The sequence below is a fragment of the Cryptosporidium sp. chipmunk genotype I genome (genome assembly GCF_004936735.1).
Source record: "Cryptosporidium sp. chipmunk genotype I strain 37763 chromosome Unknown contig_10, whole genome shotgun sequence".
Taxonomy (NCBI): Eukaryota; Apicomplexa; class Conoidasida; order Eucoccidiorida; family Cryptosporidiidae; genus Cryptosporidium; species Cryptosporidium sp. chipmunk genotype I.
Window position 1 is genome coordinate 572,391 of NW_027125596.1, and position 14,942 is coordinate 587,332.

General features: G+C 30.7%; 4 protein-coding genes across 4 annotated transcripts; all 4 read left to right on the forward strand.

The window, feature by feature from the left end:
- Nucleotides 1–178: 178 nt before the first annotated feature.
- ELE39_000239 (arginine n-methyltransferase) lies at nt 179–1,225 on the forward strand (the record flags this gene model as incomplete). Its single annotated transcript, XM_067343263.1, has 1 exon — nt 179–1,225. The coding sequence occupies one exon, from the start codon at nt 179–181 to the stop codon at nt 1,223–1,225; it is 1,047 nt and encodes a 348-aa protein (XP_067201197.1).
- Nucleotides 1,226–1,929: 704 nt separating this feature from the next.
- On the forward strand, nt 1,930–7,818 carry ELE39_000240 (uncharacterized protein; the record flags this gene model as incomplete). Its single annotated transcript, XM_067343264.1, has 1 exon — nt 1,930–7,818. One exon carries the CDS (start codon nt 1,930–1,932, stop codon nt 7,816–7,818), a length of 5,889 nt encoding a protein of 1,962 aa, XP_067201198.1.
- Nucleotides 7,819–8,219: 401 nt separating this feature from the next.
- On the forward strand, nt 8,220–13,619 carry ELE39_000241 (large with central conserved domain; the record flags this gene model as incomplete). The annotated part of the gene is made up of 1 exon (XM_067343265.1): nt 8,220–13,619. One exon carries the CDS (start codon nt 8,220–8,222, stop codon nt 13,617–13,619), a length of 5,400 nt encoding a protein of 1,799 aa, XP_067201199.1.
- A 649-nt stretch (nt 13,620–14,268) lies between these two features.
- On the forward strand, nt 14,269–14,517 carry ELE39_000242 (uncharacterized protein; the record flags this gene model as incomplete). The annotated part of the gene is made up of 1 exon (XM_067343266.1): nt 14,269–14,517. One exon carries the CDS (start codon nt 14,269–14,271, stop codon nt 14,515–14,517), a length of 249 nt encoding a protein of 82 aa, XP_067201200.1.
- Nucleotides 14,518–14,942: the final 425 nt, after the last annotated feature.

A 14,942-nucleotide genomic window follows, 5' to 3' on the forward strand; every position in this document is an offset into this window, starting at 1 on the left:
AGAAGGAATTTAAAAAAAAAGTTAGGGGGAAAAATAGCTTAAGTTAAAAAAGTACGGAAATTGGGATTGCCAAAGGTGCTTTTAAGGAAGTAACTTAGAATATTAATAGTGAAAATATTCAAGTATAGAGTTTCAGCTATAAAATAGAGAAGCTAGGTTGAGTTTATTGTATTGAATAATGATTAAACCAACAGAAGAAGAACTTGAGGAGTTTAAAAACTCATGGAATCCACTGGTACAGGAGGATATTAGTAGTGCAGACTACTACTTTAATTCCTATGCTCATTTTGGGATACATGAGGAAATGTTAAAAGACTCGGTCAGAACTGGAACATACCAGAAAGCCATAATGACTAATAAGCATTTGTTCCAGGATAAGGTTGTACTTGATGTGGGAAGTGGCACAGGAATTCTATGTATGTTTGCTGCAATGGCAGGAGCAAAGCATGTATATGGGATAGAATGTTCAGAAATTGTACATGTTGCCAGAAACATCATCAAGGATAATCATCTATCTGATAAGATTACCTTTATACAGAGTAAGGCTGAGGAGGCTGTTCTTCCTTTAGAAAAGGTTGATATTATTATTTCTGAATGGATGGGATATTTACTGTTATATGAATCTATGTTAGATACTGTATTATTTTGTAGGGATAAGTGGCTTAAGGAAGATGGTTTAATCTTTCCCGATAGAGCACAAATGTACATAGCGGGTATTGAAGATGCCGAATATAAACAAGAAAAGCTTGGATATTGGAATAATGTATATGGATTTAATTATCAATTTGTAAAACCTTGTATTATGGAAGAACCAATAATAGATACTGTTGGAGAGAATGCTGTCAATACAAGCTCATATTGTATTCTTGACATTGACCTTTACAAGTGTAAAAAGGAAGACTTGGAATTCGTATCTCCTTTTTACCTTAAAGTTGCTAGAAAAGACTTTGTTCACGCCTTTATTGTATGGTTTGATATCATTTTTGGATGTGGCCATAAACCTATTACTTTTACTACAAGTCCTTTTGGAAAATATACACACTGGAAACAGTCAGTCTTTTACTTTGAAGAGGATCTTGTTTGCGATACTGATGATATTATTTCAGGTATATTTGCCTTAAAGAAAAATACTAAAAATGTTCGAGATCTTGATATCAAAATCAAGTTTAATTTTACAAAGAATAACTCCTCTGTTGAAAGGGTTAACTATTATAGATTAAGGTAAAAGTTCCAACGTGGATGTCTTGTGGACTCTTTTAAATCATTAGTTTTTATTATTATTTTGCATTATATAAGGTGAACCACAAATTAGCAAAATCTTAAATTAAATATATTATACACGATTATTGTTTATTTTAATTCCCAAATTCGATGATCTTTTTTGTCTTTTTTCCACCACTTTTATTGCTACTTCTAGTACTAACATTTATTTGGTTTCTAGTTTCCATGCAGCTGGATCTTATAAAAACGTGGAAACTCAAAATTCTGCAAAACAACCATTCTGTGCAAATTAATTAAGCTGCTCAAAATTAACCAAACTCGATCTCCATAATTATTTTTTTCTATTTAATCTTTTTTCACAATAAACCATATTCTATTTGTCCATTTCCCGCCGGCGCGCTTACAGCTCAAAGGTACCTAAATATAAAATTATGTAAATGGAAAAGCAATTAAAACTAATACAAAAAAAGAAAACAGTAGTTTAAATAAATCAAGACTAATTAACATTAGATCTTGATTACATGTATTTGAGTTTTCTTAATAGGAATTGAACAAGAATAAGGCCAAGGCTTTGAATCAGGAAACTTTAGAACCGTCTTGGGGAAGTGACAGGAAGAAATTTAACAAAATCCTCCTTCTTTCAACATAAACCAATAAAGGTTTATGTGATGAGAGTTCAAGTCGCCTGAACCAACGGAGGAGTCTAGAATGACAGCTGTATTTGATACATACTGTACTAGTGAAAGGTCTGAGTTCTCACTCTTTGGACACTTTGTGGGGAAGAAAGATGAGTTAGATTCTCGATTAAATTTGTCTCTTGTAAAAAGTCACAAGATAGAGCTTTATGAGGTGACTAAGGATAAGAAGATTCGATTTATTACATCATCAAGACTCTTGAAAACTCCTGTGGCTTGTACAACTTTAAGGGGGCTCAACGGCATGCCTGATTATATAGTGTTACTATTTGCTCATTGGGAAGTCATGATCTACAGGTACTCAAATCAATATGGAGAGTTAGAATTGGTTAGTAAGGATCAAGTTGAAATAGGAGATCTCACAAGAGGTACATCTTCGAGATTTTTTCAGGAAAATATTGGAATCGATGACAACATTAAGCTTGAACAAATTATAATTGGAGCCAAGCCAAATTGTGATGATCTTGTCCTCATGATTACTTCTCCAAAATACCTATTATTTATTACATATAGAGTGAAGACAAATAGAACTGACTTTGTACAAGAGCTTTCTTTGGGGGTATGTTGGGGAATTCTTGTTGAAACTGATATTTATATGGATACTATTGTGGATTCCTGCCAGATTTTGGATGAAAATTCTAACCTTTGTTTGCAACCCAAAATCGCCATATTGACTAGAATTGGTCCAGTAAGTACCGGATCTATTCAGTCACATTCTAATTGTGTTTCTTTAATATATTTAACTATTAATATGGAGCTCACTGAATTTACTGTCTTAGATAAGCTTGAACTCCTTCCGATGGACTCCTATAAATTAATTCCTTTTAACAATAAAAAAAATACTAATATTTGTTTGTCTGGAGGAGTAATAGTCATTTCCAAAAACTCTATAATTCTTCATGGAGGTTTAAATAGACCTTTTACGTTGGTCACAACTAATGACTCTTATGACAAAGTACCAGAGAAAAGGCTGGAGGTTGACTTATGTGCTCGAAAAGTCCATGGATTTAGGCCAAAAACTTTTGGATTTGATACAGGTACCGTTAATTTAGATGGTAGTCATACAAATACAGCTTCTAATGATAATTGTGAACTTTTAAATACTATTCATACTGACAATTCTACTAGTAATTTGGATCTAAGAACCTTACTCACAAATCTACAACCAATATTAATCAATCAACCAGAATTATCCATAGAATTCCAAGTTTCATATTCGGTACCTTTTTTAATCACTCATGAATATTATGGTATTCTACTTTTTAATCAAATTCAACCCTATTTAATAGGCCTAATCATACATCTATCAACAGACCAAACTAGTGGAATTAAAGGATTCCATTGGTTTAAAGTTAGTGAATATTGGGACTGGAGTAGAAACTATTTACCTAGAGATGATACAGTTTTATGCCTTGAAGCTACAAATCTTTCAAAAAAGCTTGGCTCTGAGACAATTCTAGATGAATATTATTTGATAACCGGTACCCCTATTTTTAGAGCTCAAAATGTTCAATTTATCCAGAATAAAAATGACTCATATCACCATCAATCATTGTTATTAATCGGAGACACTAATTCTAATTCAGGAATCTCTATTTTAGATTTTACATTTAATGAAAAATTTACGGTACCTTATTTAAAAAATCAATCGAGTACCCATGATCCACAGTTAAGTTATAATGCTATAGTAAAATTGATTCAATCAAAAGAAGAAGCTCAATCTCGTATGAGCGATGAGAAGAATAAGAAGATCAAAAAGACTCAGGCAGATTCTAATGTTAATTTAATACAACCTTATTCTGAAGCTTGTCTCGCATCTTCTAGTCTAGAAGATCTTGAGAGATTTTACATATACTCGGATATACCTTTAAAGATAGATGGTAGCGAATCTGAAGAAAATGTAGGTGTTCTCAGAGATATTAGGATTAGGGACTATTTAGATCTTGGTCCAAACTCCCTTAGAGATTTTTGTATTATTCCAAGCTGTTATAAAAGTTGGAATGTTGAATTGGATGATGAGAAACGCTACAAGAGATATCCAATTGATGAAAATCATTCAATTCTTAGTACGAATGGAACTTATCCAATAGGGCAGCTCTCTCTATACGAGAAATCGATATCCAAATCATTAATAACCAAATTCTCTCTGGATGATATTCTATTCCATTGGACTATAAATGATCCAATTACTGGTAAAACCAAATACTTGGTATTTACTTCAGATCCTTTAAAAAGTATCGGTAAGACTTATTTCTTTTTGTTAGACACCTGTATTAATAATAGCCAAGAAATGGCTATTATTGGAGATGTGAATCAATTGGATCCCTCAGAAGGGGAATTTGAATACGAAGCAGACTCAAACACTGTTGGAGCTGGAGTAATTAGAATGGATGGGGATTCATATGAGGATATTTTCGTGATCCAAGTTCTTCCTTCGACTATCAATGTCTTAGATTTTGGAATAAAAACAAGATTAGTAGAACTGGACCTCATTTCGACTTTGTTTTCTGATAATCCCGATGCTCCAATGGCAATTAAATCTTTCATTATGGGAAACTTAATTATCATTTTATTTGAAGATTCCACTATTAAAGTTTTAAGGATCTTGAAGTTGAGTCAAGATCAAGATCTTAAAAAAGGTACCGAGCATATTAATTCTTTAAGTAGCTTAAAATTGATTGCGGAATTTTCAAGATACCAAATGTTTGTTGAGAAAGTGGATGATCTTTTTGAGGAATTGGATAATCTTTGCGAAATCAACCAACTTGTGGTCAAACAGAGAGTGATGGAAGGGGAGGCATCACAACTTTTCGAGGATGAGGTGTGTGATAGAACTTCTTTAGAAGAGAAGAATTCCGATAAAAAGTGGAGAAACAAGTTCTGGATCAGACATATTTCTCCAGCAATTACCAATTCTGATCGTAAACTGAAAGATCCAGAGGATTTCTTAGTTGTTTTAGTTATTTATAGCAAATTATGGCTTAATGGTTCTATAGCAATCTATAATCTAGCTAAGAAGAGGCTTATATTCTTTTCACCTTTTATATCTGCTGTACCGTGTATAATGGGTAACGTGTTATCACAAACTGGGAATAAGGAGGAGATGATTTACAGATTTCTCGAGAGTGAGTTTGATCTTGGAAGGCCAATCACTTCAATATGCACTCCAATTATTGAGCCAAAGTACTATATAGCCAAGGAAGGAGGAGGGATTTCAATTTCCTCCACTTTTTCTCTGAATCCTAGTGGATTAGGTACTTCTAGTCAAGGCATTGGTCCAAGCTTTTCACAGAACTCCAGCTCTTTTCTGATTTCCTGTGAACTTATTAAGATGGAGGAGGAAGATAGCAAAGAAGGTAATAGCGAAATGATACTGGTTGCCTCAGTTTCACAGAAGCCAATTTTAATTTATAGACTTGATCTTAGAAACTGCAATAGCTCAAACGGATTCAGATCAGGAGATCTTATTTTCTCAAGGAAATGGAAGTTGGAAATACAGACAAACTTCAACAGCATACAGATGGATATTTCAAGATTCTTTGCTCAGTTTCCGAAAACGCTAGCAAGTTCTAATATACAAGAAACCTTTTCAATTGAGTCCCCATTATCCATTTATAACTGTGGACACGGCATTTCGTTTAATTCAAAGATCTCAAATAATGTGGATACTTGGATAATTCAGCCACCATCTCCTTTAGATATCGAATTCAGGAAAGATATGATGAGTGAAGAGGGAAATCCATGTAAAATAGGAGACAACTCATCTTGTTCATCATCTTCTCTTGTTATTATGACAGACAAGGGGCGATTTTCGGTAGTAAACTTGGATGAGACGGGGATATCTAACTGCATAGCCAAAATAGACTCTCCATGGTCTCCTTTACATATCCTTTTAACAACTAGCATCAAGAATGAAATAAACTTTGAGTTTTTAAATCTTGCAAATAGCTCATCAGATCCAAAGTTCCGCAACTCCTTATCCACGTTACCATTCCCAGGAAACGACAACTGGTTGCTCAGAAGAGCCTTTCTTCCAGAAGTGGTGATTCAAAGAGTAGCATTTTGCAAAGAGTACGGTTTTATTGCCATTATTGTCGGAATTCCTGATAATGCAAAACACCATCTAAATGGGTATCATATCCGCCAAATGGCTTTCTACAGATATCTAAGATGCCTGGAAGCAGGTGGAAAGGAGGCTCAAACCATTTTACTTAACCAAGACCTCATCCGAAACCCTGACAAATGTTTTGAAAAGTCCCTAGCAAGTATTCCAGATCTCGACATACCTCCTGCAAACTTCGACTCGGAGACTTATTTTGACACGCTTCCTCCCGGAATAGAAATTGGGGAGTCTCTTCCTAAAATCTTCTACCAATCCAATATGATAAACGAAAAGGCAAGAAAATCTAGTGTTTCCGGCCCATCTTCCACATGCAATCACCTCGAGACGGAAAATATGGCGCCAAACTGTGCATGCAAGGGTTTCGAGCGGGAACAGTTTGGAATATTGATTGACCCGAATATAATGCGTAATGAGTTATTAATTTATTCATTTGAGGATTTGTTTCCTCACCTGAGATTATCAGTCCCGGATTCAGCACAGTACTTTGATAGTTTTCCAAAACCAAAAGGAAGATATGCCTTCGGAGCTTGGGAGGTGGGATTAAGTATGAAGTTTGGGCAGGATTCCAAAGGCCAACAGGTTCTCATTATTGGTACGGGCACAAACCCGACTCACTACTATGAGGCGGAAGGGAGGCTATTAATGTTTAAAGTTAAGCAGTTGCTCTCTGTGAATGAAAATGACGGGAATGTTGTAGGCGTAACAGCAGGAAATGGAGCAGAAGCTGAAACTAAAGGAGTAACAGGAACAACAGGAGCTCGAGGAAATAATACAAAGTGGACAAATATGTTAAAATATTGGCCATCCAAATTTTCGAAGCAATTATATCACGACAATGTACGGGAGCTAGAGATTTGTTTTCAAAGTATGTATAGAGGTCCAGTAACTAGTGTAGATTTAATTAACCTACCAGCAACAACAGCTCCAATAGCGCCGGCAATACCAGCTTTAGCAGCTTATCCAATAATACAGAATAATTCTATCGTTAGAGCTCCTAATTCTAATGTTACCTACATTGCTCATACATTTGGGTATAGACTTTATATACACGAGCTTAGAGAAAATAACGAAGTGAGCTTTACTAAAGGAACCTTTATGGATACCCCTTTAGGTATTAGTTCAGTTTCTAACTATAAAGCTCTATTTTTTTTAGGTGACATAAGAAGAGGAATTCACTTTGGAATGCTTAGAACGGACGCCTCCAGGGGATCTCAAACAATGGTTAAGTTCGCTAGATCCCATCCTCTTTGGAAGTTTACATGTACTTCCGCTCAAGCAATTGTTCAAGACAAGGATCTGGCAATTCTAGTTTCTGATAACAACAATAATCTGTTCACTTTTGAGCCAAACTTTAATGCAACCCAAATAATTGACAAAGAGACACTTAAACCAACATCTCATACAAACCTTTGTACAACTTTGGTACATATGAGAACTGTGGAATCGGACAATTACCGCTATGTAATTGCTAGCGGAAGAGATGGATCTTTTTTCTCTATAAAGCTCACAAATAAATTACAACATGAACATCTTTTGCATGCTGAGAAATTACTCTGTTGTAATATTCCTTCTTTTCTTGGGATATCTCCTAATCCTTCCCTACCCATCAATTCAAACTTTACCAGCATCCCAAACTTTATCCAAAATCTCTACCCCACAGATAAAATCATCTTTCTTAAAAATCTGAATTACCTTAAATACTTATCCAATCCAATCCTCCAATCCATTTTCAAAAATACAAATATATCGCTTTCACACATTCTCCAATTTATAGTTTGACTTCCCGCCCAAAAAGCAAGCGGGAAATTGGGTATTTAAATAGTGTGGGAGATTATAATAAATATATATTAACACAATGCATAATTGAATTATTTGGCTTTAATAATTTTTTTTAAACTTTTTTGTTTTTAAAAAATTCATATTCCTGTGTATTGTTTGCATTTTCTATTAGTGATTAGTTTTGAATATATATATATATATATATATATATACATATATTGTTGCATTTTTGCGTTTGAAAAATGGTAAATTAGGCTGTCTTTGATTATATAGATTTAGCAAATAATATTTAGATCCTTCCAAGATGTTATGGTTAAATGTATATTATGAAGTTTTGATTTTAATGTAATTGAAAATTAGTTGATTAAAATAAAAAGATGTATTGTTAAGATTTGTAATAAATGATAATCCCAATAGTAAATAACGCAAGAGTATATGATGGAATTGTAAGCAGTGAAATAATTGGATCCAAAATAAGTCCATGTGAAAATTACTTGGCAGTAATTACAAAAGAATCTCTTCAAATATTAAGTAATCGTCATAATCGAATATTGATTTCCAGGTTTATATTAAATAACTTTAAAGAGAAGTTTTGTGGAACTTTTAGTGGGAATTTAGAATGGAGTAATAATAGTAAATTATTAATTTTAGGATCTTCAAGTTATCAACATGTTTTTGTTTTCCGTCTTCATCTCCATTCTCCACTTGAAATCACGAATGAAAGTGGTCATTTTAGCGAATCAGAATCTAGTTTTGAAGATTCTGGTATTGATAGTGATGAATATGATGATGATAATGATAGTAATGAAAATGGAAATAGAAATGAAAAAAGACGTGATTATATTTATGGAAAGAATGAACTGGAGAATTTTTTAATAATAAGTGATTCTGTTTCAAAGGTTAGTAATAATGACAGATTTGTTTTTATTACTGAAGAACTTGAAAATGGATTAATTAATATTCCAAGCGTAAATGTTCCTGATGAAATCTTTGATAGTTTTCAGGAAGATCTTTTATCTTTTCAGTTAATCAGTGAATATGGAACTTTGACAGATAAGAATGAAAAAACAAACTCAGAAACTGGAATTGAATTCTCAACATCATATGCTAAGTTGGATTTAATTGGAATAATTAATGTATTTTACAAATTTAACTCATTTTTGCTTATTTTTGATCAAAATGTTAATGAATATGTTTTATTATTTACATTAAATGAATTTCCAATACTAATTTTAATCACAATATCCAATTCAAGCTTAAGAAGAAGAAATATATTCTTAACAGATTTAATTTCTTTCAATCAAATTGGATACGAATTCAATAACAATTTTCAGGCCTGTCCATTTTCTGCTTTAAATCCCATATATAACTTAGAATTGAATAAAAAGAACTTTTTTAGTGGATATTTGGATTTAAACATTCCTAATAAAGAAATTAAACTGGAAAATTTGGAAAGATTAAACATATACTCTCAAATCCAAGAAAGCATTAAAGAGTTGCCATTTTCAGCCGATTATCCTCAGAATTATTGTTTAAGTTTAATGGAAACTTTAATTAATCATAGTAATAAAGGTTTTGAATTTAGCTTGGAAAATAAACCAAATTTCTCAGGATTTGGGGTTGGAAGCTTAGAATATAACGAAATTCATGATTGGTTAACGATCACAGCTAAACCAATGAACTCTCTTTTATTATTTTCTTGGAATTCACCACTATCTTTTGATGTTAACTATCAAGATTATGTTGCTTCTGGCATAAACAATGATGATCAAATTATAAACTTTCTAAGATTTCCATTTGGGTTCATTATTAAGGCAGCTGGAGTTTTGAGATCAAAAATTCTTAATCGGTACCGTAGAATTGTCACAATTTGTGATGAATCACTTCAGCTTACAGAAAAACTTGGGATTGAGTTTGAATTATGTGGTAGCCACATTGACGATGATTCCAGTTTCGAAGTAGATTTTGAAAATAGAAAGTTAAAAAGTAAATCAAAAACTAACTATTCTAGCTCTTTGAACCAAAAAGAGTTGTTTATTGAAGTTCTTTCATTGGAAGAAATGTCATGTATTAAACTGGAGAATGGTCTTCAATCCACTGAAAATAATATTTTTGGTAAACCCAAAATTAACTGTATATTTAGTTTAAAACTTTCAGAAATTATCTCTAATGTAAGTTTATTTTCCAATATCCCATATATGAGCGTATCAAATAGTGATATATATATTACTATAACTTTGGAAGAAAGTGGAATATTTGTCATTGATAGTTTTTCTGGTAAGATTTACTTTAAAATTAATAAAGATATTTCCAAAATTCAGAATTCCATTATATTTAAACACGCTGTAATAATCTCAAATGATCTTTCCATGCTATATCAAGTCGAAATTAAAGCGGAAGATGAAGATCATGAAAAGTTGTGCTTGATTGAGCTTCCAATATACAAATTAGTAGAAAAAAGATCATCTTTCTGTAAGCTTTCCAATAATTGTCAGGCTTTGCCTTACTGTGAAAATCTGATTTTTCTTGGAATGGAAAGTATTGGAGTATTACAATGTAATTATAGGAATTTTAAATTAGATTTTGATTCAGAATCTAATGACTTTAATAATTTAGAAAGTAATCAAGTTGAAAAGGATTCCAATATAAAATTAAACTCCAAATGTAAAAGTTTTGGATATAATAATGATAATAGTGGCAAATATAACCAGAAAACTACGCCAGATTTTGGTGGTATAATATCATCTTGCATAGAATTCCAAACAGATTTACTCTTAAAAAGTATTCCAATTCCTCCTTCCATATACATTAATCATAACTGGCCAATTAATGAGGCATATGTAAACAAAAGTGGAAATTACATACTAGTAAGTGGTTATAGAGGATGTGCCATTTATGATTTAATTAATTCAAGATGGAGACTATTTTGTGATCTAAGTCATGAACTTCTTCTCTGTAAACCAAATTTACCATTTGGCTGGATTAATGAATGGACTTTCTTCTTATCAGTGGACTCATCTTTACTTTTAAATACTTTTCACGATTTAATTACAAGTAATGACGACTTATGGGAAGTATCAGCATTTGAAAAAAATAAATTATATGAAACATATATCCAATCTTTAAGTAGGAAATTAAAAACTATTAAAAATCATCAAAACAAAATAAATAATGAGGAAATTTGTATTGTATTTTTTGATATCCGAAATTCACTTGATGTTAGAAATATTATTGGACTAATTCCATTCTGCTCTTCTTGTCCTTTGCTAGTAGTCAATAACGTATCCAAACCAGAAGATGATCTTTTCATCCTATATACTGATGATTTTGTTCTCACAGCTTACGAAGATGAAAGTCCATCAAATTTTTCATTTATACCTTCAGAAATTAAATGGGTTATTAATCTTTCAGAAACTTTGAATGAACACCCTGTTGAAATTTTACTAATCAAGAAATGTCTTGAATTCTGTATATTTCTTGTATTAAAAAATGACAGAAAATTATATAAATTAATTGTATATTACCAACCAAGTGAAAATATACTCGACAAAAAATGTGAATTCAAATTCTTGCCAATTAATAAATCTTGTATTGAATTTGATGAGAATTTGCTTTACTTTAATAACTCTAATATTATTAAGTTTGGATTCATGGAATTTTGCTCAAGTTGCAAAAATAATGAAAGACCTGAAAAATCTTGTGAGTCTATAGAAATCACTTCTTTCTCAAATAAACGGATTAACTGTAAAATGAGTTCAAATATCACAAATATTGACAATATTTTAAAGGATGCATCTAATTTACTTCAAGATGAATTTAAACTGGGTGAAAATAACATCTTTGAATTGTTGAAACGCAATGATCTCAGAAAATTCGTAGGTAACTGTTTAAATCGAAATATAAATACAGTTTCAGATAAGCTTCCATTATACTGGGAAAATATTGAGGAATTAGACATTTATGGTATTATTTGGTACTTAACAGAATCTCAACAAATATTTTTACTTCCACTAATTGATGAAATTGGTGTTGAAGAAAACAAAAAATACTCTCCACTTACTCCAATACTCGTACAATCATTCCAAACAAAACCAAATCACACTCATGTTATAAATTTTTTCCCTGGTCTTGCTTCATTTTTACTTTTGGAGTCATATTCAAGTAAAAAAAAAATCAATAATCAATTTAATTTTGAATCGACTATTAGTAAAAGCCTTAGTTCTTTAATTATTGAGCCAAAAATTATATTAAAAATGTGTCAAAGCCTTTCTCCTGTTTTACAAGATCTGATTAACGTTCCAAATAAGTTTTTGAGATCCAAGATTATTAGGGAATTTTTAAATCCAATTATCAGTTATATTAAAGTTTATCCTTTGGAGAATATACTTAAAATCTTGATAAATATCTTTGAAAATATGCTTTTCCCAATTTTAAAAAATTCATGTAAAGAGTATAAAAAAACTCTGAATGAAATAATTCAAAAAATGGTATCATTTTTCAAAAAAAATGGTCTTGTAGATGAAAATGTTACTGAAGAACTTATTTGTAATTACTTGAAAGAAATATTTTATATTGTTGGACCAAATTTGAAGACATGTAATAAAAGATTCTGTGGCCATGATAAGGAGGTTAGTATCATAGAGTCCATTCAATCAGAAATCATGAATTCCTCACCAAGCATACAAGAAATGATACAATTAATGGAGATAATTGAAGAATCGCTCGAAATAGTGCATTTAAATACATGTTCAATAGAATCGCTATCTTTAATTGAAAACACTAGTGCACAATCAAAGATATTCGCTTATCTTGTTATTTCAATAATCAGAAAGATAGATCCAGTTATTGCCCCATGCATAATTTTTCCAATAATTGATCAAAATCCAAACAATCTTTTTCAACAATGCATTAAGAATAAAAACTATTCAAATGCAATGCTTTACTTGACCATTTTACAGTCTTTTATTGGTCCATATTTTGTTAGATATGAGCATTCTCTTTTACTACTCCATAATATTTTATCAAGTATAAATATTACTAATTATTGTCATCTTTTTCCTATGGTAAATCAAACCATTAAATTCATCTTTATTATTTTTAAACCAAATAATTTGTCTATAAAGACGCCATTATCTAAAATTACAGAGCCAGTTTCAATAGTTGGAATGAATAATTGCAATAATTTACAACTAGACTGTCTGGTTTTCCTAAACAAAATAGATAGTATTCTTGAATTCCACTTTTTATCTAAACTTATACAAATTGAATGGCTTTGTATCATTATTATGTGCAAAAGTTTGGGAATGAATTTTAATTCTTGGTTCACACACTGTTTGCAAAAGTATTTTCCACTATGGTTTAGCGATGAGAATTTAAATTCTTTTTCTTATTTAACATCCAATAGCTTTTTTAATTTGGTAATCTCAATCCAACATAAATTTAACCTCTTTAATGTAAAAGAAAATTCCATTTGTCTTTTTGATGAAACATTCCAACAAAACTCGTCAAATTCCACAGAAGTTGACAAAAAAAACTTACTATCCAAAGTATTGAGTAATAATGATGATAATTTTTTTTCCAATATTCACAAAAATAACTCAGAAATTTTTTTCCAAAATTTTTCCATTCAGAACAACATAATTGTTATTCAAGTAATTAAACAATTTTTTAAGTCATTCTTATCCAATTATTTCCCTTTACCGGCATTAGCTATTGCATATGCATGCAATGACGTGTATTCTGTCCACAAAGTTTTGCATGACTTTCCAAATATTATAGGAAATTTGCATGCAATTTCCTAGGTTCAGATAAATTTAGACGTTTTATTTAATTGTAAGTTTGAATTTACTTTCGTTTATATTTTACAAAAAGTAATTCTGAGAAAAAGAAAAATTAATTATGTTCTCATTTTCTCTCTTTCACTACCTAGTGTCTTCTTTTTCTAAATAGGTATCTAGTTTTATGACTTTGACTTAATAATATAATATTACTAAATATTTGAATTTCTTCTTCCTGTTCGTCTCTTTCTTTCTCAATCTAATATTTAATCCTCTCCTCACTTTTTCTTTCTTTATTTATATTACTATATAATATTTGCTCACACAATTATTCTACTCAAAAAATGCATTTAAAAAAAAATTCACTTATGACATTTTATTATTAAAAATTTCATGGACCGCCCTATTGTGGCGGGAATGTTTGTATTTTTATTTAATATTGAGGGAATATAAATATTAATAGAGAAAATATAAATAAATTTGGATAAACGGAAAAATTTATTATTGTAAAAGGGCCAGAAAATAAAGTTTAATAAGGTATAGGATTATAAAAATAGGCCTTTATTGTTGGTAATACAATAAGATTTATTGAAAATTGAAGAAGAGAAAAGCGATTTGTTTGGCTTATTTATTTTAGGTTTGGACTTATTTAAATATAAAAAGCAGTTACAACATGGGAGTTAGAAATATTGTTTTGTTATTTGCTACATTTTTACTAAGTGCTTTAGCAGAGGATCAAAAGGATGGAGAAATTTTAGCAGTAACTCAAAGAGATTTAAAGTTGACTCCTTTTAATTTATCAGCCTTAATTCTAGTTTCTTTGTTTTCTATGTTGATTATTTTTATCGTTGGATTAACTATGGATACTGATACTCCAACTAGGTTTGAAGAGAAGATGCCACCTATTATGAGGGAATATTAAGATATTTAACTTGGCTATATAAAAATAAGCATAATTCAACTCAGTAATTATTCTAATATCACTTCAAAAACTATTATCTATTTCTAAAATCAAAATTATTATAATTATTATAACTTTCTTCGTAGTAAATACCATTTTTGTTTTCTTCAAAAATAACAACTTATTTTTAGATCTTTATTTAATAAAGAAATTCTATATTTCTTTATTTTGCGTTAATACTCAATAATTCTAGAAACACTTGCTTATTTTTCTTCAAACAAAACCATAATCTTTTCTCTTATTCTCCTCTTCGTTCGTAATAATTAAGAAAGTAAATGACTACACTCTATCGACTATGAGATATCGTTGACAAAATAAAAAGGAAATCAGTCAATTAAATCAATATAAAAAGTTAGAATTAATAATAATAATTGCAACAGACATGT